The 25,079-nt window shown below is 36.7% G+C and overlaps 1 protein-coding gene across 2 annotated transcripts in view; it reads left to right on the forward strand.

The window, feature by feature from the left end:
* The window catches only part of MYO3B (myosin IIIB), a 168,065-nt gene that overhangs the window by 31,344 nt on the left and 111,642 nt on the right, over positions 1-25,079 (forward strand). For both annotated transcript variants that reach the window (XM_051624089.1, XM_051624088.1), the window contains exon 8: positions 14,603-14,668. In XM_051624089.1, the coding sequence (XP_051480049.1) occupies positions 14,603-14,668 (66 nt within the window). The remainder of the gene's footprint in view (positions 1-14,602; positions 14,669-25,079) is intronic.

Below are 25,079 nucleotides of genomic sequence, written 5' to 3' on the forward strand. Positions count from 1 at the left end.
CTTCAAATGGTCGTATCTTGTGAGAAATATTACATCATATGAGTACTGTCTCTCCAGGTAGCAGTGATTTGGAATTTTGAAAAGTAATGGCTATGAAAATTAGTGTGGCAAAGAGAAAAAGATTGTAATCCAGAAAGGGTGAGTCTACATACCAGTGCAAAGTGAGGATTTTGGATCATGTTGCAATTATCCTGTGTTTCAGGATCTGGCTCTTTACAATCCTGTTTACAGAGAGATGGTAAATTAAAAGCAATTTTCTAGGTTACACTGGCAGCTATCACTAACAGAAACTAAACCATATTGTCCTTTCATGTCTGTATCACTCAAGAGTTGCTCTTCTGAAAGCAGTAGAAGGCACTTTAAAAAAACCCTAATTGGTGATAAGAAATGGTTATTTAATTTTATAACCCACAAAAACTGAGAATTAAATGAAATTTCATTTAAAATTATTATGCTTCATTAATTTGTGTTAAATAGCCAGGAATGGGATGGAGTTGAGCTTGTGAGTTCTCTTTGAAATATGTAGTTCTTCACCTGTGTTGTATTCTGCTGACAACTAAAGCTCATGGGAGTGCTTATTAGTTTAAATTTAGTGATGCTTGACTGTTTCAGGAGCTGACCTTGCCCTAGTAGAACCAAACCTGGTGTCTCCAAATCCTACTACATCACAACTTCAGCTTTCCAGTAGTTTGCAGATAAGTGGTGTAATTATCTTTGTACTTTCTGTGCAAACATACTCTTCATCTTTAATGTTGGTAGTGATCTCTGAAGAAGTTCTTTAAGAGTATACTCAGTTACTGTAATTTTTAAGGTTTGATCATGTCAAGAGAGAGGATAGACCTGTTTCACTTCATTAGACAGTGTGACTGTGAGCCACTCGTATGAAGTATGGGAGCAAAAATATTTATGCCTTCACTTTGTTTTGTTGTATGTTGTGTGGAGCACCTGGTGTACTACAGGTAATTTCATCCATCTGAACAGGTAAGAACTTTTGTAGGGAGTAAGAACTGTTTTTGGAGGCAATATTTAAATATCAGCATTTTCTAATGCAGCCTTTCATATTACAGCCTGCTTTACCAACTTCTTCTGTAATTTTGCAATCTGCATTGGCACTGACATGATACTGCTGTATCGTGTAGCATACACTTTTGCTGATGTTGATTGGAACAGTGAGAAATACAAGTATGTTATAGGACAGTAAAGCTTAGATTTGGTTGCTTTTGTGAAACAAAAGCCAAAATAATTAATATAATTGTAGTTATTTAAAATTAAGTGTTTAAAGTAACTAAAGGAACATGCTTAGTATAGTCTTACGATGAATAATCTGACAGCAGGGTATACAAGTTTCAGAGCACAGTATTGATTATTTCTTAATAGGAATGTGAAATGCAGCTCTAGCATTGTGACTAAACTACTTCAAAACAGCTCATTCTGTCTGTGGTTATGGGTAGTGCATAATGATATCCATAAGAGCTATGTGTACTTGTCTGAGGAGTAATTTTACTTTTAGAAGTTATTTTATTGTCTGATACATTGGACTTCCGTTAGTTTGGGATTGTATTTCTATAGAAAATCCCAAAAACTAAAAATCTAATGTGACACATTGCATCTAAGAGTACTGTGGAAATACCTAACCAGCAGAAATACAAGGTCCTGATCAGGATCCTCCTTTGTTTGGTATATGAATAGCAAAACAGTTCAACGATAGAGTCTATCTGTAGGTGGAAAAGAATACAGATGAATGACTGAGGCTTGGGTAGACCACTGCTAGTTCTTCAGGAGCTTACAGTCTCCTCATATAATCTTGAAAAAGTCAAATATTACTAGATTTTCAAAATCATTTAGGTCCCTAAATATGGTATTAGGTAGCTAGTGGAACTTCCCAGAAGCGCTTCTGTGTTTTATTTCTGTTAAAATTCTTTTAGTCTCCAATCTGTGTTTGATTTTTCCAAAGAGTTCAGGGTCACTGATTTCACAGAAAGTGAACCATTGATGTGATTTTTAAAATGTCAGTAAGTGTGTGCGCTCAGCTACATATTCCACAGAATCACAGAATGGCTGAGGTTGGAATGGACTTTTAGAAGTAATCTTGTCCAACCCTCCTGCTCACCCTGGGTCACCTGTAGCAGGCTGTCCAGGACCACGTCCAGACAGCTTTTGAGTATCTCCAAGGCTGGTGATTTCACAACCTCTCTGGGCAACCTGTTCCAATCTTCTGACACCTGCACAGTGAAAAAGTGTTTCCTAGTGTTCAGGCAGCATCTCCTGTTTTTCAGTGTGTGCCCATCACCTCTTGCCCTGTCACTGAGCGTCACTGAGCAGAGCGTGGCTCAGTCTTCTTTACATTTTCCCTTTATATATTTATATATCTTGATAATATTCATCCTGAGCTTTTTCTTCTCTGTGATAAACACTCCCACCTGTCTCAGCCTTTCCTTATGTGAGAAGTGCTCCTGTCCCTTTATCAATCTTAGTGATCTTTCAATGGACTGTTTCCAGTAGCTCTGTATCTCTCTGGTGCTGGGGAGCCCAGAACTGAACACAGTATTCCAGGTGTTGCCTCACCAGTGCTGAGTAGAGAAGGATCATCTTCCTCAGCTTCCTAGGGACACCCACAATAATAATCTTTACTCTAAGGGTACATTGCTGGCTCACATTCAACTTGGTGCCCACCAGGGCCCCCAGGTCCTTTTGTGCAAAGCTGCTTTGCAGGTCTTCAGCCCCCAGCATATACTGGTGCAGGACTTTGCACTTCCCTTTGCTGAACTTTGTGAGGTTTCTCTAGCCTACTGAGGTTCTTTTCCTCTGGATGTTAGCACAACTGCACAAGGTGTTCAGCCACTCCTCCCAGGTTGCAACATGAGCAGACTTGCTGAGGATGCGCTCTGCCGCATCATCCAGATAGTTAATGAAGCTGTTGAATAGGACTAGACGCCATATTGGCCCCTGGGGCACACTGCTAGTGATGGATGAATGTCCTGGCATTTTGTTTGTATAATCTGGCAAAACATTTATTAACTCTATGGGGAAGGAGTTTTGTGCTACAAGATGTTTTAATGTTGCTACTATCACATTGTATCACAGCTTGCAACAGTGCCAAAAGCACTGGGGCAGGAACTCTGCCCTTAAAAAGATGTATAGGAGTTACTAACTATTTTCTAACCTATATATGAACTGGTAGAAGTCATATGCATCCTGAAGTCTGTTTACCAGAGTTAAATAGATTTGTTGTGCTGGGGTTGAACTGAGTAATGAGTGGCTCGTAGTAGTGTTACCTTCCTTACATCATCTGTGTCTAAAAAGCAGAGAGCTGTTTGTGTCTAAGACCATACCAAGTACATATGGATAACTAGTATTTCAAGTCTGGCAGTAGACCTAAAAATTGCAGTGTATGCAGTTAGCAGCCATGTCATAGCAAAATGGGGTCTGTTCCCCAGTAGCCTACCACATAATGATATATTTGAGAAAGCAGTAAAATACTATAAAAGAGAATCAGCCCTTAAACTAAATAAATTTGATGTAATTTCCCTCCCCTCTTTCCCTAGCTACTCAGTTATCACATAACTTATATAAAGCCTCTTAACTGTTTTTCATTAATTTTCTCTTTTTATTCCTTTTCATATGTTGTATACAGATAGAATTTTATTTTCCATATGCAATCTTTTTTTCAGATATATTGATAGCCTAATTTCAGCAAGTAATTCATGCTCTGTGGCTGGTTGTTGAATATTCTGTTGCAAGCATTTACTATTTCAGCTGTTAGGGAAGACTTTACCTGCATAATATGTTACAAGTTTTTCATTCCTTAAGTGTCTCTCCTTCAGCTGGCTTTCTCCTGAATACATGCTATTACAAACAGAAGGGTATTGGTTTATATATGTGTTCTACTGTACTTATTTAAAACAGATTGTTTCAGCAAACATTCCTGCAAATGTTTTATGCTAGAACAATTGTGGGAATTACATGAAAAAGAGCTAAAAAACACATGCAGCTGAAATGGATTCCTTGAGAAACTCAAATGAAGAATCATGAAGATAAACCTGCTCAGCTCTCAGCCATTTTCTGAGTAAACAAAAAAAAAATCACCTCTGATTTCTATTTTATTCCCAATGCTGTACTGTGACCCTCTCTGTACTCTAGGTAGAAGCTGAGATACCCCATGTTTTAGTGGCTCCATATACAGTTCATTTAATGCATTAAATATACATAAACTGTTTTAGTCAACCAGTTTCTAAAGTAAATGATTACTTTTCAAAATCTATTGCATAGGTAATAACAGACTGCTAGGACACAGTAAGTGCCATTTTGTTTTGCTCTAGTGGAAAATTTCATGCTGACAAGGTCAAGCCCTGCAGTCTGAGAGCAGTCAAGTGATGAAAGACACATCCAGCAAGAGGAGAAGTGGTAGTTGGACACCTACTAACCATTGTCTCCTTCAGAATTGAGGATTTGAAATGCAGCTTAGTAAGATTTAGGGGCTAGAGCTAAACTACAAAATACTGCTTTTATTACTGTAGAGTAAAAATACATTGGTTTCAATGTGTTTTCAGAATTGCTCCCTGTTTCTTGACAGAACTACAGTAGTTAACAAGATTGTCTGTAGTTGTCATGAGGCAGTGATACTGTGAGGGTAGCAGAGTCATCCTTACACATGGTAGTTACTGGCTTTTAAGGAGATTCATGCTATGGTGCACGGTAAAATGGAGGTTATGATGGAAAAGATGTAACATGGTTGATTTTTTTTTAGTGCAGCAAAATACTTGTGCTCTACATTTAAAATTAATCTGAAGGCAGTGGGAAAATCAGTCAGTTATAAATAGTTAACAGCCAATTTTCCGCCATTCAGCCAAGAGAACAGCTTCCTTCCAGGTAGATAATTCACATGTAATATTGCTTCACAGTAAGACATATAGTGTTCAGATATTTTTATACGATTGATTAATATAGTTTCTTGTGGAAATAGATTCTTAGGATAAAAATAATTTTAATAATCTAGGAGTCAAATTGCTCAGTAAAGAGCCAGGAAGCTATGTTTTCAACATATAAATCTGCATCATTACCAGGGGCTGCTGAGGAGCTGCTGATGCCTTATTAGATAAGGTTTAGATAGATTACCTGCAGCACTAAACAATTTACTGAGAACAGAAAATGGGCTTCCAATACAGTCTAGAAATGAAGCATTACAATTATTTGAGGTACTCTGTAGCCTTGGAAACAATTGGGAGCAGTGACATCAGCAACAATTATTTGCAATTTTTGTCTTTAGTTTGTCACCAAGGTAACCAGAGCAGGTTTCCTTGCTTGAAATTTAAGGAGTGTCTTGTTTTGTATTGAGCGAGCATGCACGAAGCAGACTATTTAGGGTCTGGTAAAATTGCATTCTGCTTCCCTTTTAAAGTGGTCCTTCAAGATTTAAATTGTGTAAACTCATGGGGTGGGTTGATTTTATTTTTCCTTTTCTTTTTCATTTTTCTTTCTCTCTAAAATAGCTGCGGGTGAATGAAGCCTTGGTTACTGTGTTAAAAACTCTGACTGCTGTAAAGGAGGAAAATTAAATTCCTCGTTGAATTTCTTTTGCTGGCCCCAAATACCAAGTGTTGCAACTGCACACAGAGGCTGCAAATTGCACTACATTGTTTTTGGGGATGGGACTCGCCTAAAGGGCATGGCACATGATGTTCCCACATCTGACTTCCTTGAGGGAAGCTTGGCATTGAAGTCTAGGTTCACAAAAGACTTGCAGTCAGTGCTGCCTGAGGAGTACAATTGGTGGGTGATTCCTTTAGACTTCCTGGCTATGAAACATCCTTAGTCAGCCTACCTCACCTTGTGGTTGTGCCAGTCAAGAATGGCCTAGCACGACACACAGATAGATCTGCCATGCGTGGAGGTAAAAGGAGGGGATGCAAGTTGCTTTTTTGTTTGTCTGGAATGCTATGTCAGGTTAAAGCCACATCAGTTAGCATCTTAGAAATGCATGTATAAATTTGCATTCCTAAAGCTTGCATATTTTACTGGTGATGTCTACTGTATCAAACACATTATCTTTTTCTTTTTTTTGCATATATCTTTACCCATAGTTTGCTGCAGACACAAAATACACACTTGTGTTCTGTTGAGTTACTGCACATTCAGCTTATAATTTTGCAGGACAGATGGTATGCAGGCAACTTGCCATACTTATGCATTATAGATACAAGTTAGAACCTGATGTTTGAAGGAAAAAATAAAATTCTGTCTTTCTTTGATATAGAGCCCAGAAGAAGTGAATGTGCATTTCAGGCCATTAGCCCTGTTGGTTTCCAAAACTTACTTTATCGCCTGTGGTTAATGTTGGAGTTCAGTAGCCCACATCACTTGTAATGAATTGAGCCAAGTAAATTAAATTAGATTTTTGCATTAAAAAAGATAATCCCTTCACATAGATTGGTATTGCAGACAGAATAAGGCACCTCATACATTTCATTGTACCAGAGACTTTCATGGGATGTAATTGAAAAATAAATGCCTTTTGCAGAAATAGAATACTGATGTTCATATTTGTAAAGAAGTTAATTCACTGACTGTTAGAAGCAGAATAAAAAGAAAGAAGAATTTTTTAGAAACTAGTCACATGCTGGCAAGATTAGCCTTAGGATTGTAATGAGTATGCTTTTGTTATTTTATTTTTTGTAATGAAGAGTCACCTAATGCCTGTGTGTTTTGGCCTCTGAAGTAATTTCCAGAATATGCAATAACCAGTAATCACGCTATTTGCAAACATATTTGGTGAAAAGGAGCTGTGCTTTGAAAGGTATTGATCTGCTTGTTACAGTTACTAGTTTTATTAGTGTCAAAATTCTGTACAGTATATTTCATCATTACTTATTTTTAGTGTGGTAATAATCCCCTAGGCATATCTACACATTTGCTATTAACAATTACTGCTTATATTTCTTTCCTATCACAGGTATAAGTTAGAATTCATAAAAATTTTAAAGAAATATTTATTGGAGTAGACATTGGTTATAAATTTTCATAACTACACTATTCAGGGAGTTAATAATGATTTCACTGGGATTATTTTATAATAATGAAAGGCCATTTAGATTGCAGTGGTGTTGCATCTTCTCTCAAGAGTTCTTCCAGGAGGTACAAGTTTTCTTCACTGTTGTGAGGCCAAGAAAAACTCCCAGGCAGAACATAAAATACTACTCTTGTGCTGTTGGAAAGAGAGTAGATATGTTTTTTTGTCTGTTCCAAAGTTGCTTCAGTAGCTTGTGGGGGCAGGGGAAAGAAACATTTCTTCTCTTGAGACAGTTGGTATCTGTGGCTTGGTATGTGGTGCCACAGTCCCTGTGAATATTAGGAAAAAAACAGTAGTAATGTCTTTCATCTTTCTACCTAGCTGACTAAAGTGATTTGACTTTATGAAGTTTAGTTTGTGTATGTTAGCCAAAATGTGTCTTCTAGCTTTCTTCATTCACAGTATAGATTATATCAAATTCCCTCTTATCAGCCTGTTCAGAAATTAGAACAAGTGCTGGGTAAGGATGTTCTGAATTACAATAAGATAGCTTTATTGGGCAAGTTGATGATCCCTGATCAATTGCCAGCATGCAAACATGTCAGACTTTTACAGGCAGCATCTGCTTGAAGTGTCTGGGAAAAAAAAAAAAAAAAGGAAAACATCTTATGTTGGAACAAACCCAGAGATTTGACTTGCTGAAAGTGTAGTTTTCTTCTATGTTTAGCCATTCTATATCTTATTTGAAATTGAGGTCTCATGTCATGTCAACACTTAGTTCCCCATAATTAATTACTGAGAGGAAATTCTGGAAGGAAGAATTGTGTTCCATGTTATACCCTGTATTTTTACTGGTGTAAATATATCTTACTTCTCAGCTGGTTTATTGTAAAATTTTTTGTTAGCTTGGGTTTTCTTTTTGTTTGGTTTTTTTGTGTGTGTGTACATGTGTGTCATTATTCCTCAAATTAGATATTAAAATCTTGCGGGACCTATTTTAGCTTTTTTAAGACTCCACAAGTGAAAATAATGCCCGTTCAACTCAAACATATAGTAAAAGCTCTTTGAGAGCTCCCCTTGAGGAATATTTAACTTCTTGGTATGGTCATTTGGAAGGATCTCAATAGAGCTGTGTCAGAGCTCTGCACTCCAGAAAAAGCAGGGAATATACAACCGTATAGTTTTATTGTTAGGTGCTACAAAATTTCAGTCTTTCCAAAAAGATACATTTTTATGTAGGGCTGGTTTTGGGTTTTTTTTGAGAGAGATTTTGTCTTTGGGGATTTTGCTTTGCTTGTCTTCATCTTCCTTTTTGTTTCTCATTTTTACATTTTGCCTCTCATTTTTACCTTTTACTCAATCCTTTGATATTTTTTCTAATCTCGGCCTTATCTAGTCTTTGCTTTTGCCAAGATGTAGCCTCCAACATCCAGAACACTTCTTTGTCCTGTGTCTGTCATTCACCATTGCTCCTTTCAGCTCTTCCTGTTCTCTGGATGTATTAACTTATCTAGGAAATGCTCCTGTGCAAAGCTTACCATAGAATATATAACAGGAGTTATTGGTTAAATCCTGCATTAAATAAAAATCATCCCTCCTGATTTTCACATTCCTTGACGTTTTAATATTTCAGCTTTGTAGGTTTTTATTTGTCTCTCGTTGCATCACTAATCGCTTTGTTACACTTCACTTGCATTGTTAGCATTATTTGCCTGAAATTTAACTCCTTTCATCCATTCCCAGATTCCCTAGCCTATGTGAGTCAATATTTTTCCAAGGGTTTTTTCCTCAGCCTGCATGAGTTTTAAGTTAGTGTCTTACAAACTTACTGGGATATGATCTTATTGCTCTTATCATCACTTAGTTCCGCATAAGAGAGGATTTATTTGTATAACTATTGTGAGACTTTTTTTATAATGAATGAATTCTTCATGTTTGTCAGACTGTGTTCATTAGTCTTCAGTTATAATCTACAGGGATTCCTAAGTCATAAAATTTTTTTTAAAGTGGACAAAATTCAGGTGTTCTAAAATAAAGCTTATTGGATAAAGTAGGGGAGGGAACAAAGAAATTCCATTTCATGTAGTCCTCATGCTCAGAAAGCATATTACCTTAAATTATAATTTCTTTTTTGAAAAATTGTGCTCTTAAATACCTCGTACTTCAGCATTTATCCAGTCTATTACTTCAGAATTTTTATAATGATTCTCCTAATGGTCCATTGGAAATATGCCACCATTAACCGATGTACTCCTTCTATAAGTATTCATTTCTGAACCAGGCTGGTAGGGCTATTAGAATAGTGTCAGTTCTTACAAAGCTATGAACCAGACTAAACTGAAAGCAGTAAGTTTTGAGTCATAAAAAAGAAAAATTAAGGAGTTATCCTTATTTCCTGTCAAAAATGCAGAGCGAAGTGCTTGCTTTTGTCAAGTGTAATCATTGATGGCCATGTTCAGTACCAGCCATATGAAGTGTATGGAGATTAAATTATTTTATGGGGTTACTTCTAGGTTTATTTGTATTTATTTGTATTCTGTAGAGTCTCGACTAAGAAGAGGCTCCCCTCTGTAAAATGGAAGGTTAAGAAGGTGTCTTCCTCTTTGTAAACAGGAGCTAACTTAGACAAAGAAATGAAGGTAAAGAAGGAGCACAAGTGGCAAAACTACTTCTGTGGTTTTGTGAAGTCCCTCTTTTAATGGGAGTACTCTAGTTAAAAGATTTTACTATTGATGGAAAGAAGGTTTTGTGAAGTCCCTCTTTTAATGGGAGTACTCTAGTTAAAAGATTTTACTATTGATGGAAAGAAGGGCCTCAAAAAAACGTGTTGGAAAATCACAGGAACCATGTGTTATCTTGTGTGTCCAGGACAATATGAAGTTGGCAGTCTGACCATGGTATAACAAGGACCTTTGCTGCTCTCTGTGGCCTGGGTAGAGGCAGGTCTCAGCAGAAACAGAACTATGAGAGCAGGTTCTCTGTTAGATTCCCAGTTGTGTAGTTCTTCTCTTGTCAGTCTTCCTCCATTTTTTAAAATAAAGTTTGTGGTATCCTTCCAAGTTTTCCTCTTGTTGAGCCAACTGTTAGCTTTCCAAGAGTGGATCTGCTCCACTGAGCAGTGTCTTCAGCAAGGTGGCCTACTCAGGTCTCAAACTGGCTGGCATACAGTGGGAGTTTGAAACATGTACTATCCGGGACTTGCCCTTAGAAATTTATCTGTGGGATTTTCACTCCCAGATTTTAATAGATATTTCGTTTCCCATACAACTCTACAAATATGCAGTGTAATTTCAGTATTTCAATATTCCAAATACAGAATTGTAGTGTCTAGACAGCACCATATGTATTTCAGTCAGGCATGGAGGTATTACTGTCATATTTTTATTTCTTTGGCAACTGACATTCTCCTGCTTTGCCAATTCACAGAGCAATGGTTTTAAGCAAAATATTACATTGCAGTAAAGTTGTGAACTGGTTATAAATAAAAATCTCTACTATTACTTCCTCTGTTTCCGTCGCAGTTAATTTACTAGTGCCTGTTTAGCTCTCTGAAACTTTTGTGAATGAATGAGGTGGCAAAGCATAATTATAATTCAGTTATGCTAAATATTTGTTTTGAAGCCTGACCACTGGAATGCAAAGCTGTATGGTCTTACCCCTATCCAAAAATATTTCTGAAATAGAATACTTATTTCTATCTCAGTGAAGCCAGAAACCGAAACTGGAAACTGAAGAGTAAATGGCAGAAATAAATGATGCCTTGTCAAGTCCTGAAAAAGGCTAATGAAACCTTGCAGCTGCCAAGTCTGACTGAAACCAGTGGCCTGTGAATAGTGATGTTCGAGGGAAAAAGTCTAAGATAATCCAGATGTTCCCAAGCAGAACTCTTTGGAATACTTCATTCATTTTCTTTTCTGTCTGTCTGAACTAAAAAATTATATAATTGAGATTTGTTTTAACGCATTTTCTGAAGGTTATTATTTGACCTTCAAAGTAATTTAATGTGCTTAGCACGTTATTTCTGTCTGCACTCATTACTTTAAAGGTGACTTCTAATTTATATCAGATATATGCAATTTTGGAACATGGGATTGTTCATGTAAAGGATGTTTCTTAGGTTTCTTTTGACAGCCTCTTTGTGTTCTTCCTGAAGCACTTTCCTTTTCACAGCATATAAAGGGAATCTTGAAAATCAAAAGGAGATTTGCGCATAATTCTGGAACTGACTACCTTTTCCCAGTTATTTTTGCTCACTATGATCCTGGCTAATGAAATATCCTAAGCTGGAGACTTGTGAATAAATCTCAACTTAAGTGCATTTTAAAGAGATGGTTGATATTTTTTTCATTTGTGGGTTTGCATTTGTTTTGCAGCTGAATCCATATCTAATTGTCAATCTGCTAAGTTAACAACTTACTGGCAGCAAAATAGATAAACAATCATGTATAAAATCACAAGGAAGAGGGGAAAAATGTGTATTTATGTTTGGCAAGACATATAACCATCACTCTCTTCTGAGAAAAGGAAAACTGGTATTCATTTTGTATTTTACTAGGTAAGGACCCTGTATTACAAAAAAAAGCTTAAAAAGTTGATTGATGTCCTTGACCCTTTCAAGTAATTAGGATCCTACAGTCTCTTAGGTCCTTTTTTCTGTTTATTGACTCAATATGAATTTGTCATATTGTTGAATTCAGTCCAGGTTCTGTAACTGTATTCATGCCTTGTAGGGTTGCATAGGCGTGGGAATGCTTTGCTTATAGATCTGGTTAACAAGTCTTAAGGCAGATTGGTGCCCAGTATGGTCAAGACTTGCACAATTCTAGGCGGTTTGAAGAAAGGATGTTCAATTGCCTTTGGAGTCCCCTAGACGAGCTCAGTGAGCAGACAATTGCTTTAGACCTGGATCTATTTTGCCCAGATCCCATGCTTCTGACATTGCTTCCAATTTTGTTGTAGATCCTTTATTCTTTCTGATCTTTTTGGTCTCTTGAGCCAATGTACTACTGTGATTCCCAGTCATGGAAGTTTCATGCAGCAGCATTCAGACTGATGACAGCTTTCCACTGACCTAAAAAGCAATTTCAAAGGTCTGCCTCCATATACACAGAGGATTTTGTGCTGGTTCTCAACACCTGAAGCATCTAAACTCTGCAGTTTCTATCTTAACCTTACAGGGCTGCATACAGTACCATACTTCCTACTGAGTGGACTTTGGTAAAATATATTACTGGAAGTCAGTCAAACTTGAGCAGCCTTTAGTAGGAGAGAGATGCATGAGGGCCTACATTTTTCATTCAGATTAGTGGAAACCTCTTACTGATTTGAATGGGCCACAAATTGAGTGCATTAGGAAATCCTCTGAGCCCTGTCAAGAATTGTCTGGTTGTTTGCGGGGCATTACCCAATGGTTGGGGTGCTCTGGAGTGGCAGGATTTTAAACTTGTATGAGAATTTATCAGGTATTAGTTAATGTAAATTATTGATGTATTTTAATAGAAACCATTTGGTTTATGTAAACTTTTATAGGTAAATCTCATTATTAGACATGGCTGACTGTTTTTCTATAGCTGTTTCACTTAGTTTTTTTAAATATGCATGAATGCTTTATGTATAAACCTATAAACAACAGAACTATTGTGTCTTCAGTCTGCTAGAAAATAATTCACAACTTGTGTATGAGGCTGTGATTGCCAGAGCCTGTTCATTGTGACAGGTGTTGGATGTTCATCTGCTAATTTCTCATTAGAAACAATGTGGTAGACTGATGATGCAGTTTGGTTATTGGAAGCCTTGTCATGATTTCTGTTTAGAAAATATATGGCTATGTTTACTGAAATATTTTTTAAAATAGTAAATGCATTTTCAATTTTTAAGAATGTGTCATAGAAGTATTTTAAGATTAAAAGATTTATTTTCTTCTTGCTAACAAATATCTATTATCAGTGATCTGTAATTAGGCTCACAGCTTAACATAAAGGACAAATGGTGCTCACTGAGCTGCATCATTTGCCTTATTGTGGTAAAATGACCGATTTTGATTTACCAGCTGTGACTTTGGAGGCGGGCTGAATGACAGGGAACACATAAAGCTCGACGGATTACGATATTTCCAGCACATGCCTATGTGTGTATCATTCAGGATTCAGCAGCAGTTCTTGCTTGATAAGCTTGCTAATGTCTTCATGTTTTAAGGAATATTGTGCTTCTGTAAGGGGTGTTTTGTACAGGCTCAGTCTAGCAGTCCTTGCTGAAGCAAAGCTCCCAGTGAAAAGCAGCATCAGTATGACCATGGAAGGCACTGAATAGAAGGGTAGAATAACTCACAAGTAGTGCATGTGCCTTAGGAAACAGAGCATGTAGTTCTGTGACTAATTATGAATTATAGAAAGAACTAAAGGAAGAAAGACACCAAGCTGGGAAATAAATGGTTGATTGCTCATTTTGCATCAAAAAAGGACATTTTCAAAAAGCAAGCCCAGTTATACCCTCTTTTTGCAATAACATTTACATCCACTTCTCACAATTTCCGCCACTTATAGTAGAAAATAAGACTGTATTGTTCTTTGGCTTCTTATGTATGTGGCAAAGAAGATTGAAAGATTGCATGCAAAGCATTCTGATTTTATATGAAAAGGGTAGAATAAGTTATGTCAGTAAGTTAAGAAGAGGTAGCTTTTTAGTTTTTCCATGAATGAGTTCTGAATACTGCAGAAATAGCCATATGTTGGTGAAATGCAGTGATGTTGGCTGATGCAAGTGTACAAAAGTCATAGAACTCCATGTGTTGGATTAAATACATAGTCTGGAATCACAAATGGCCCTAGTTTGTTCTTTGAACTGAAGAGGTGGGAAAGGTATTGTTTCTCTGTGGTTTAGTATCTGATAATGTATGTATGTTGTACTTTTTTTAAACTGTTTTGTTTGGATTTTTTAATGTAATTTTAAAACAGCTACTCTTTGAATAAATATGCATGAAAAATCAAGTCTACAAAGCAGATCACTCATTTACATTGTTTATGCTGTTTGCCTTTTTGTTTTGTGAGAAACAAATGCTATCTGCTAAATGTCACTTTTAAAATAGCATCTATTTTTAAAAGTTTTAGAGTTTACATTCTCACTCAAATTTAATACAGATTGAAGTCCAAACTGAAAATCCTACAGATCATTGACAGTTTGGAAGTTCTTATGATGAAGATACCCAGACTTTCAAAAGTTTTGGTCATAGTCAGTGATCTGGTGCAAAGGGCTAAAGTGGTGTGATGGCTAAGATAATATTTCGGTTTCACTTGATCCTTCCTGAGTCAGACTGAATTGAAAGGGAAATGTTGGGAAGAGCTCTGTGAGCTATACTGACTACCAGCTTCAAAGATATTGACATAAGTGGAGAAGGACCTGAAAAGAGAACTGCCAGTGAATAAGCAGCAGCAGGAAAAACCCAACAAGCATCTGAAGGGGGACATAGATAATTTAAGCATTACTTTCTTGATCATAATTTTCTCCCTGGTGGAACCTCTAGCAGCTTTGTTGACTATCTGTGAGATAATTCCAGTAAACTTTAACATTTTAAACTCTCAAACTTTGTATTTTTTTCAGAAATCCTCCTCCTACTTTGCTACATCCTGAAAAATGGTGCAGAGGATTCAACCATTTCATTTCACAGTGAGTTTTATTTTCTTTTAAAAACAGTTTATTCAAGCAAGGCCTACATGTGTCAATCTGCAAGCAGAATTTGCTTTATGGAGTTGTTGCTTTTGCAGGTTTTAAACTTCAGTTTTCTTTTCACAGGCTTTAGACCATGCTTAACTTTTTGAAAGCTATAGAGCACACTTTGATCTTCTCATGTAATTTGCTTCTCAGCTTCTCTGAACTCCTTAGTTGATTTATTTCTTGACTCTGACCTGGGATAAATTGATAAATATACCTGATTGCCCTGGTGGCCTGTATTCTGGGGGGACTCTAGCACTTGTGGGTTATATTCCATATGTGCTTGGAGATTCAGTGCACCTGGTAAAGAAGATTGCATTCCTTCTCAGAAGCATTGTGCATTAACCTCTAGCATCGTTATATAGGTGTTTTTTTTCTTGATGTCTTCCCTTTTAGATATCCCTGCTGAGCTTGAGTAAAAGACAAAAAACAAAGTTTAACATTTCTTAACAGTTGTTTAGTCCTTTAGTTAAGTGTGCACTGTTCATAAAAGAAGTCAGACATTAGTACTTTATGGCTATGCTTGTTTTTAATCTTGTCCTTTGGGTTTTTGATATCTTCAAATTATATCTTTGTAATCACATTGATTTTGCTTAATTACTTCCTCTCATCAGCAACATCTGCAGTTTCTCAAATCTTGCTTTTCATTTTTACAGTAACATGCACAATAAAGTATGGAAGTATGCTCCTGTGCAGTCTCTTAACATGCAGTAATGCAACAATTGTAATAAATAAGCTGGTTTTATAGCTACCTCTAAGAGAGCATTGAAATTGAATTTTCTGTGACACTGCTTCATTCTTGATCATGTTTTAGTAAATGTGTTATGATGCAGAGATTACAAGATTCTTTTTTGGATGCTTGGATTTGCCTTAGTGGATTTTCTAGAAATAATAAAATAATGAAATATTGGATCATACAACTGCAAAACCTTTTAGTCATTACTGATAATTGGCTCATTTATATGCATTAGTTATGCATTTGTTGATGCCCACCTTGTGACAGCTTAGTTATGATAAATTAAAAGCAGTGACTGTATAAGTTCCGTGCTGCCTTTTATTCATATGTTAGGACCCTGCCTGATGTTTCTGTCACCCGTGTGATGAGTGGTTGGCTTTTGAATAATTTCATTATCTACCTCCATCCTGATGGCTAGTGCCATTTGCATAACAAGCTTATCTGGTTCAAGTTGTGGGCCAGACCTGTGTACTGACACAAACCAAGCAGGCAGCTGGGGCTAAGCATACTTTTGACTTCAGTTCTGTTTACACAATAGTTTTATTTATGCTAAGATTGCCAAACCTGGTCATAGTAGCTTTTTTCACCTCCTATTCTCATCCATGGAAATGCCACTGCCTCAAAGAGGCACTTCTATTGTAAGTGTTCACTTACACAATACGGTGATTTACAACATGCCTGGGCTGAAAGCTTCAATGTACTTTTGTAGGTTAAAATAGTAATATTTTATTTTCCAGAAATTAAGTCAGTATTTTTAACTATGAGTATTCTGCCCCAAGGGGGGTGATTTTGCAGCAGCATTTTCAAATCAGGTGCATAATTTACAAATTTGAACTGGAGAGAGGGTTAATATAGTTCTTAGCTTGGCAAATTTATGATTTGTGTCCAGCATTGTGGACCTTGACTTGAGATAAAGACTGCAATATGTTGTCCTGAGAAGGATCTTTACAATGAGATAACTAATCTGAGTAAGATATTTTGTTTTAAAAAATACAGACAAGAAGCAGTTTCAGCCAGGCCATCTCTTGACAGCAGCCTGATTTTGTATTTGGTATCTACTGAGATACACCAAGTACATATATACTTTAAAAGGCCAGTAATATTCTGTATATGCCTGTTCATGTGTACTTCTGTAATTGTCCATGAAGAACTTGGCTGCTTCACTCACAATGTGAGAAAGTATTACTTATCTGTGTATTTTTATCTGCATATTAATAGGACTTACCATTCCTATAAGGGCATGTCTACAATCATATAATTTGTTGGAGGATTAGCTCCTGAAAACAATATACTTTTACCTATGTTTATTTCTATTTTGAAATAAAAAAGTAGTTTTGAAGGCTTCACCCTATTGACTGTTCATTAAATCAATGCATGTTTATGAAGCTTTTTTTTTGTGGGGGGAAGGGGATAGCTGCAGTGTAGATGACATTGCTCTTTTAAGAGTTGTGTCCACCACCATTTTAAACATATGGTGCTTCAGAAATTGTTCGTAAAATAGTAGAGGCTATATGTTAAAATGAATAAAATCCCACATTTGTTACAATTATCTCATAATGCTGCAAATAATTTTATTGGCAGTTTAAAGCTTTACTGATTTCTATGGATAGATAGAAGAGTTAATATGTTCTTGGAGCAGAAGGGTACAATACTCTTTATTTACATTACATCACTAAATGGTAATTTTAATTAAAATGAGCAATGGCATCTTCAGGGACAGACATTCTCCTTTTAAACTTATTTAACCCGTAGTTAGGTATTATGGTTCTTTGAATTAATTAGTAATTCTTGAGCTGGAGGAAATGAAAGAATTATGAATTTCAAGATGTACTAAAGTAAAAATGTGAAGTTACAGGATTTATGGTCACATTTATCATCAGAGTGTGGCTTTTTTTAGCAATAACATTGCAACTACAATACAAAAATGATTTTTAGTCTTGATAAATTATTTTTTGTACTCCATTTAAACAGCCTCATGAGCTGAATTTCATATTGATGAATCTACATTCAGAGTTATTAAATTAATAGCTCATCTAGATTACACAGGTGTTAAGTGCTCCATCTAGATGTAAGTTATTGAATGCAGATCAGATTTTTTCACAATCTAATAAATTGTTTAGGAATATTCTGTTTGTGTTACGTAAAGAACATTTTACTGTTTCTGTTGCTGAGATCATGATACGCGTTTGACATAACTCATTAATTTTACAGTGTCTAAAAAGACAAAGAGATTTGCAAATGTCAGAATGATACAAATTGTGATGTGTAAGATTACCACCAAATCCATAAATTTTTGCTTTTTATTCATTGATGTAGACTGAAAATCTGCCTGCATATGAACTTGGAATCCTAAATTGTAGTATGTGACAAGCATCTCCACCACTTTTGAGTATTGCATGAGACTTTTTAATACAGATGAATGGACATATATAATGCATACAATTATCTTGAGCTTTCTAGTGAGCAGTTGTAGTAAAAATCTGCAATTTTAAGTAGAAATGAGAAACTCCCTTGCAGGTTTGAAGTCTCTACTTTACTTGAAAGGAAATGTAAAGGCAGGATGTTACAAACCTACAATATTTTCTGTTCCATAATATTTGGTAAAAGTAAAGACTTGAACATGACAGAAGACTGAGGCCAGTAAGAAAGAAGTGGTAAACATGAACACAAAGATGGAAAGCAGGCAGGCAGGGAGAGAGAGGGAGGCAGGCAGGCGGGAAAGCAGGCAGGCAGGCAGGAAGACAGGCAGGCAGGAAAGCAGGCAGGAAGGCAGGAAGGAAGGCAGGCAGGAAGGCAGGCAGGAAGGAAATCTATGCTGATCTTGTAGTTGTTTGTTTTTAGGGTTGGACTTATTCCTTCCAGTTAAATTATTCTAGTTCTTAAAGAAAGGAGGTGTTGTAGACAATCCAGGTTTGTTTGAATGCATTTATGATGGTATGAAAGCCAGAAGTATGGAAATAGGCAAAGCAGTAAAACTTGGAGCTGCAAGAGACAAGATTTCAGTTTCTTTTTTTACAGCTGAAGAAACTGAGAGAAAGGGCATCTTGCGCAAAGTCACAAGAATCAACAGGAGAGCTGGGAATGAAGCAGTCCAGCATATTTTCAGATTAAGAGAAGCTCCAGGAAGCACAAATGCTCCTGCTCTCCTCTTGTAAGCCATGGGGTACAGGTCAGGTCTGGCACATGGTAATGGGATTTTCAGTTGCCTTTTTAGTGGCTGTCCTTATTTACTGGAAGATAGGAAAGAATGTACTAAACAAGAAAGGAGAGAAAAATATCTTTCCTTAGCTGTCTTTCCAGCTATAACATAAGATGTTAAAGAAATAAGCTGTCAGTATCAGACTGTGCTTTCCTTATCTTCTACTTTCTCTGCGCTCCAACTGCCTCAAATCAGCTGCATGCTGAAGTGTCAAAGGGGGATGGACACCTTGCATTTGGTACAAACGCAAAACATACTGTTTCTTGTCAAAAGCCTCAGCTGTAAAAGTTCTGAAGGGTCTTTGTGTTGCTGGGTCTTCAATGACAGGTCAAAGAAACAGAGCAGACCCATTCCTGGTAAAAGGCTAGAACCCCCCCAATTTAATAATACAATAAATAAATATATTTGGTGGTTTTGAGATGTTCCCTAGATTTGTTCTGACTAAATTTCTGTTCTCTGGTAAAATTCTAAGGGTTTTCGACATGAGCAAAGTCTGACCCGTTCTAAGAGCTGCAAGGGATGCCACTCCATAGAGTTTCTATTGTTTGTTCTCTAAACCATGTATATGAGCAAGATTAAATTGTTGTGTCTACTCAGCCAAAAGAAGCTGGAAAATTGTAATTTTTGAAGCTTTAGAAGAGATAGAACTATTTACTACATCTTTTTACAATTTCAGTGTGAATGAACCTTGGTTAGGTTTCGAATGTGTGCTCTAAATTACACTATATGGCACTATATATTAACAATTAAACTGAAAGGAGATTTATTAAGAAAACAGGTGCTGGTGATATTTCAGTGTTAGACTATTTATCTCATTGCTAGGGAAGATGAGTAATTTACTGTGTTTGCTACCAAAAGGCAGATCAATAAAGATATAAATGTGTTCTGACCATCAGAATTTATATTATGCACATGATGATTGGATACTTCCTCATAAATTCAGTCTTTCATTCTGATATCTGATTATAGCAGAAGGGACAGTAAAATGCTTGTTATTTATCACGGGATGTGGGTTTCAGACAGGAGACCTATTTAACCTAGATGCATACCCATAGTGCTCAGCATTTGCTTTTTCCAAAGGCACAACTATATATAGTTCTGAAGATAAGATTATTTGTATCCTGTATGTCCTGTTGAATTAGGACTGAGAACAGAAATGCTGTTGGCAAAGCCGTCACAGCTTTTTAGTTCATTTTTGAAGATGAGTGGCCTTTAGCAGTGGAGGATGGGCAGGTCTGGGAATGGGAAGCAGGGAAGCTTTAGGGAAGCAGGCATATCCCTGCATCATTATTATAAGCATAATTCCCAGTCACAGAGTCACAGAGTTGTTGGGACTGGAAGGGACCTCTGAAGATCATCTAGTCCAACCCTCCTGCTAGAAAAGCAGGGTCACCTACAGCAGATCACAGAGGAACACCAAATGTTTTTATTTCTCCACCTGTCTGCTGCTTGTGACTGACCAAGTGTCTGCCACAGCTAGGTGTGGTACAGAAGTAGGAGAAACATTCAGAGTGATTAATAGGAACAGAACATTTTAACCAGTTAAAAACAATCTGAGATTGTTATTTTTCCTTCCTTAACTGGAAAGTTTCTGACATAATATACCTGGCCTAGATGATTTTGCTTGTCAGTGTCTGTCCTTCCATATCTCTAAGGAGGAGGGGCAACCCAGTTGAGGTCATGCTTTTGTTTTCATTAATCTTCCACTGTGAAACAACGTTCTCTGATAGAATAAAAATCCCAGAACCTAGAGATCTCCTCCATGCTTAAGGAGAGGATCAGAGGAATATAACCTTACTATTTCTCCTCTCCCTCTGGAAAGGTCTGTTCTAGATGCTCAGCTGATCTGTCTCTGTCTTTGAGGGCAACCTGGTAACTGTTTTTCTGGGATTGGGAGGACAAGATCTCAGTACCTCAGGATGGCCTGAAGTCGTGTTCAAGACCCTAGAAACCTCGTCTATCCCAATAGGAGAGTCCTGGAGAGATTCCTCACTGCTAGGCAGCCAACAGAGCAGCAGATACTTGTGCAAACAATGAAGAGTGATGTAGAGCTGTTGGAGGAGTTGATGATGAGGAGAGCACTCTGATGGGCCAGAGAGTGGCAGATGGACAGGGAACAGAGGAGCAGCAATGGGGACTTCAGCATTTGCTGAACAAATCAGATACTTCATAGCTCTTGCCTAGATGCCGTGGTTTGGATTCCACAGCTCTAATATAGGGTCTGATATACAGTCATACTTTCTTTCTAACAAAAGCTTATGCATCTTCTGTGCACATAGATCACAGTGACTAGATGTCTGCTTGGATATTTGGTTTATTAGACCAAATAGTTTCAGCAATCCACTGCCAGCAGATGAGAAATCATCAGAAAATGTAGCATTCAATAAATGTAAAAATTGAAGAAAACAAAATACTAGACATGAATTTTCATGTAATTAAGACATAAGAGTTGGAGCTGCTTGCTTTATTTATTCTTAAAGAAAGTACTTGTAGCCAAGTAGATCATAATAGATCTGATGAAAGAGAATTTTTGAAAGAAACAACTGCTGCTTAGGTTTGGCTGCAATAATGAATTATGTTAGTAATTGTTTTCTGTTTCTGAACACCCAGAAGATTTAGGCCACCACTGCAGTTCTTATGAAATCTATTTCTTTCCATTTATTCATTAGTAAATATTAGGTCATGAATGCTGATAAATAGCTCTCCTTTTGAGTAATCTGATTTGCTGCTGGCAAAATGATAGTTTACATGGTTGAGAGGTAGCAGTTCCGACAATGTTATCATCCAAGAACAAGCAGCCAGTGAATTTTTAGAGGCTGTCTCAAATGGGCCTGTGTGTATGAGAGTCTGCTCTTAGCCCCTGCTACTAAATGCTTCATCTTTGCTTGTAATTGTGGCAAAATGGAAATGGTGCTTAGGAGCCTGGCTGTGCGATTGCAGCAAATGGCTGCAACGTATTTTTAATGTAGTGACACTAATGAATTCTGAGAATTAATTTTCAGCCAAGAAAACATGATGGAAAATCCTAGAATTAGATTAGGTAATGGATTGACTTTCATCAAGGCAAAAATGTAAAATGTTTGTTTACTTTTCAGTCTTTACTTACTTACCTTTCACATTATTTTAGATCCAAAAAACAGCAAACTAAGTATGATCATATTTTCATGATACCTTACATGAAATCCACCTTGTAGTAGATTTGCTAGTTAATTTGCTCAATGCAAGGCAGTCTCACTACTGGTTTTTTTTTGTTTGTTTGTTTTTTAATAATTGCCACAGGCCAAACAAACTGGCTTAGTTTACAGGTACATAACATTTAGTGGTTTTGTATGTAACTGCAGCATGGTTGAAGTTTGACAGTGCCTAAGCTAACTGTCAAAATTGGTGTTAAAGGAATGCTCACATGAGCACTTGAAAGTATTTTAGTTTTCTGATTTCCTCAGAAGCAAATTCTTCAGTGATATAACTTCTTAATATTTTTTTGCTTGCACAATACACACAATGTTGGGGTTTTTTTTGCTGCATTAAGTAAGAAGATTTTCTGATCAATTAGATTATAAAAACTTGTGTTACTATACTCTTCCTCTTTCGAATGTTAATGTCACTGGACTTTTATGTGTTAATTTTTTGTTATTTTTTCTGGACTTCACATGGAATATATTTCACTGAATGTATTGGCAACTTTGGACTTAAACACTCATATAATTCATTTTTTCACACATTTTAGTTCTATTTCAGGGTGCAGGTCAGTAGGAAACACTGTGATAATGCTCACCCTCATCTAGGCTTTAGCATCTAAGAACTGATATTCTATATTATAATTATTTTTTTTCTGAAGAGTAGTATATTGTCAATACTGCTTTCAGTGTAGATGAAACCTCACTGAACACCTGCAGTGGCACTGGCAGTCTGAGGCATCATTTTTCACTAGCACATAGGTGGTGGCCCAATAATTATTATTTTACATGTAATGATGACTAAGAACAGCAGCAGCACCCATTCAGTGTGGTACTAAAAGCAACACAGTAGAAATGACAGGGTGTAGAAGCAGAGCATGTAAATATACCTCAGAATATTAATAGGTTTGTCTACATAGAGAGGAATTAGGACAAAGGAGTACGCACCTTACATAAGGACTATTTTTTCAGTGTCATATGACAGCTCTCCATCCTACACTCCATCTCAGCAGGCCTGGTGATACACCGCACTGGCAATCAGTATCTGAGTATGCACTGAGCCCCCAGTACCTGCTGTGACTAAGATGCAAGCTGGTTACTGGCACTTGAAACATCATAAGGAGTAATTTCTAGAATTAACTGTGTCAACACTTCTGTTTCAGACCAGAAGGGAGAGTGCATATGGCATACATGCTTCAATTTCCTGTGACCTGTCTGGTCTTTCTGCTGCTACATTCCTAATATGCCAGGAACTTGCTATTTAACTTGATGGATTAAACCAACTACAGTGGAGATGTGCATTCACAGAGAATGGTGAATTCTCCTCTCATTCTCTTGCCTGAGCTGGAGTAGTACTAGAATGGAAGATACAGAGGAGAATTTAAGCAGCTGTCTCTTACCCTCGCACAGCTGTTAGTCACTAGCTTTTTACTTTGTTGTTGCATCTCACTAACCATCTGAAAGGGCTCTGTTCTTCCAATATAGGCACAAGCTTGGAACAATAGTAGGTGCTCTGTCTGAGCTTGGAATAGAGTCTTTGATCACAGAATCATGTTGGTGTGTCTTGTGTCATTAGCTTGGTCGTCTAATGAATTCAAAAAGTTTTGTTTGTGTTTCAAGTGAAATCCCAAGTGACCACAAATTGCAGTAATATCCTACCACCAGAGAATAAAGGCTGCATATAGATTAAACAATATAATGAAACAAACTTTGATAGTTGCAAAACAGAGGAGTAGCATGCATGCAAAGTGAATATGCAGCAGAGGGCTGGCAGGAGCATTAAGCAGAAGCAAAGGTAATCCAAAAGTAATATTCAAGACGAACTCCCTGGCAGAACTTACCTGTGCTCATTAGAACACCTTCCAGACCCAAACAGCTAGCATTTCAGGCACATAATAGAGAAGCTAAGAACTTTTGTCCCTAAAATATTTTCCTTCTATCTCTTCTTGTAGTTTTGTGTTGGTTTGTTGGTTTGTTGTTTGGTTTTTTTCCCTCTGTCTTCCTGATTAATGGTACCTTTCTTTCCAAATGCTTTTTTCCTTTTTCTCAAGAAACATATAAATTTAACCAGGATTGGCTTGGATCATGTTGTCTGTATGGGTGTATTGCTTTTTAAAAACCATGGATCACGGAAGGAAAAGGCTGGGGGAGTGGGTTGTCAGAATCTGTTGAAGGCTAATGATGAATCTCTTAATGGGAGGGAAGGACTGGTGTTTATAGCCTTGCACTCAGAGGCAGGGAGATAAAGCAGTTTCTGTTACTTCAGTTTTTCTGTCAGGAAGCTATAGTTCTATAGCAAAATTTGCCAAAATTGGTAGCTTGTTTTACAGATTGTCTTTTCTGGGCTAGTTGTACCAAGAAGAGACTGGGAAAATATTTTTCAGGAACCTAAATTATTGAAGCTATGTTGAAAGATATTTCAGGATTATGTAAGACCAGACTTTAGGCTTCAGTAAAGTATTTGAGGTGAGGCTAAACTTTGATCATTTGCTAATCTGTTTGGTAGCATTTTAAATCTATTAAAGTGTGTGTATATATATATATATATAATTATTTTTTTAAATATAGTTTAAGTTTTGCAAATTTTTATTGATACTGCTACAATATAAATTTTTCTAAAAGGTATTAAAGTTTTATTGAGCTTTTGACTAAAAAGGTAATCTTTATTTGTGATATTTGGCCCTGTTAAGGAAGTACTTCAGGTGTGTAAAGTAGTATCAGCAAATATGACGTATAATACGAATGCACCTGATCAAATAAACTCTTCTTGGGCTGTAATGATGTACTGAATGGCAGAATTTCTTTTCACATTCTCAAATAAGGTCAATAGCATTATTTGGGCAAGATAAACAGAATACTTTAGTACAAAGAATTAGAAGGTACCTTAAAGCAGTCTAATCATTTTAGATAATTCTTCTGTTTAGACTGTATTAATTTAACTTTATTGTACAGAGAAAAATTCAACTTTAATGATGGCTTTCTCAATTTTAATTCTCAATTATATAAATTAGCACAATAGTTTATTTTGTGCTCATTTAATAGGATGTATTTCTTTAATTCATTACTTGATCGCCTGTTCCTGTCTCAGAGATAACCTTGGTACCTTGACTGACATTTAATTCAGACTCAGTAATTTCTCTTCCAGTCTGAATTATGTAGGTTTGCAGAATTTTCTATGATTCTTATATTATTGTGTATCATTGCAATATAGAAGATCTCAAAAAAACAAAACAAAGCTCTGTTTCAAATTGTTCC

Source organism: Apus apus, chromosome 6, assembly GCF_020740795.1.
Source record: "Apus apus isolate bApuApu2 chromosome 6, bApuApu2.pri.cur, whole genome shotgun sequence".
In the NCBI taxonomy this organism is placed as follows: Eukaryota; Metazoa; Chordata; class Aves; order Apodiformes; family Apodidae; genus Apus; species Apus apus.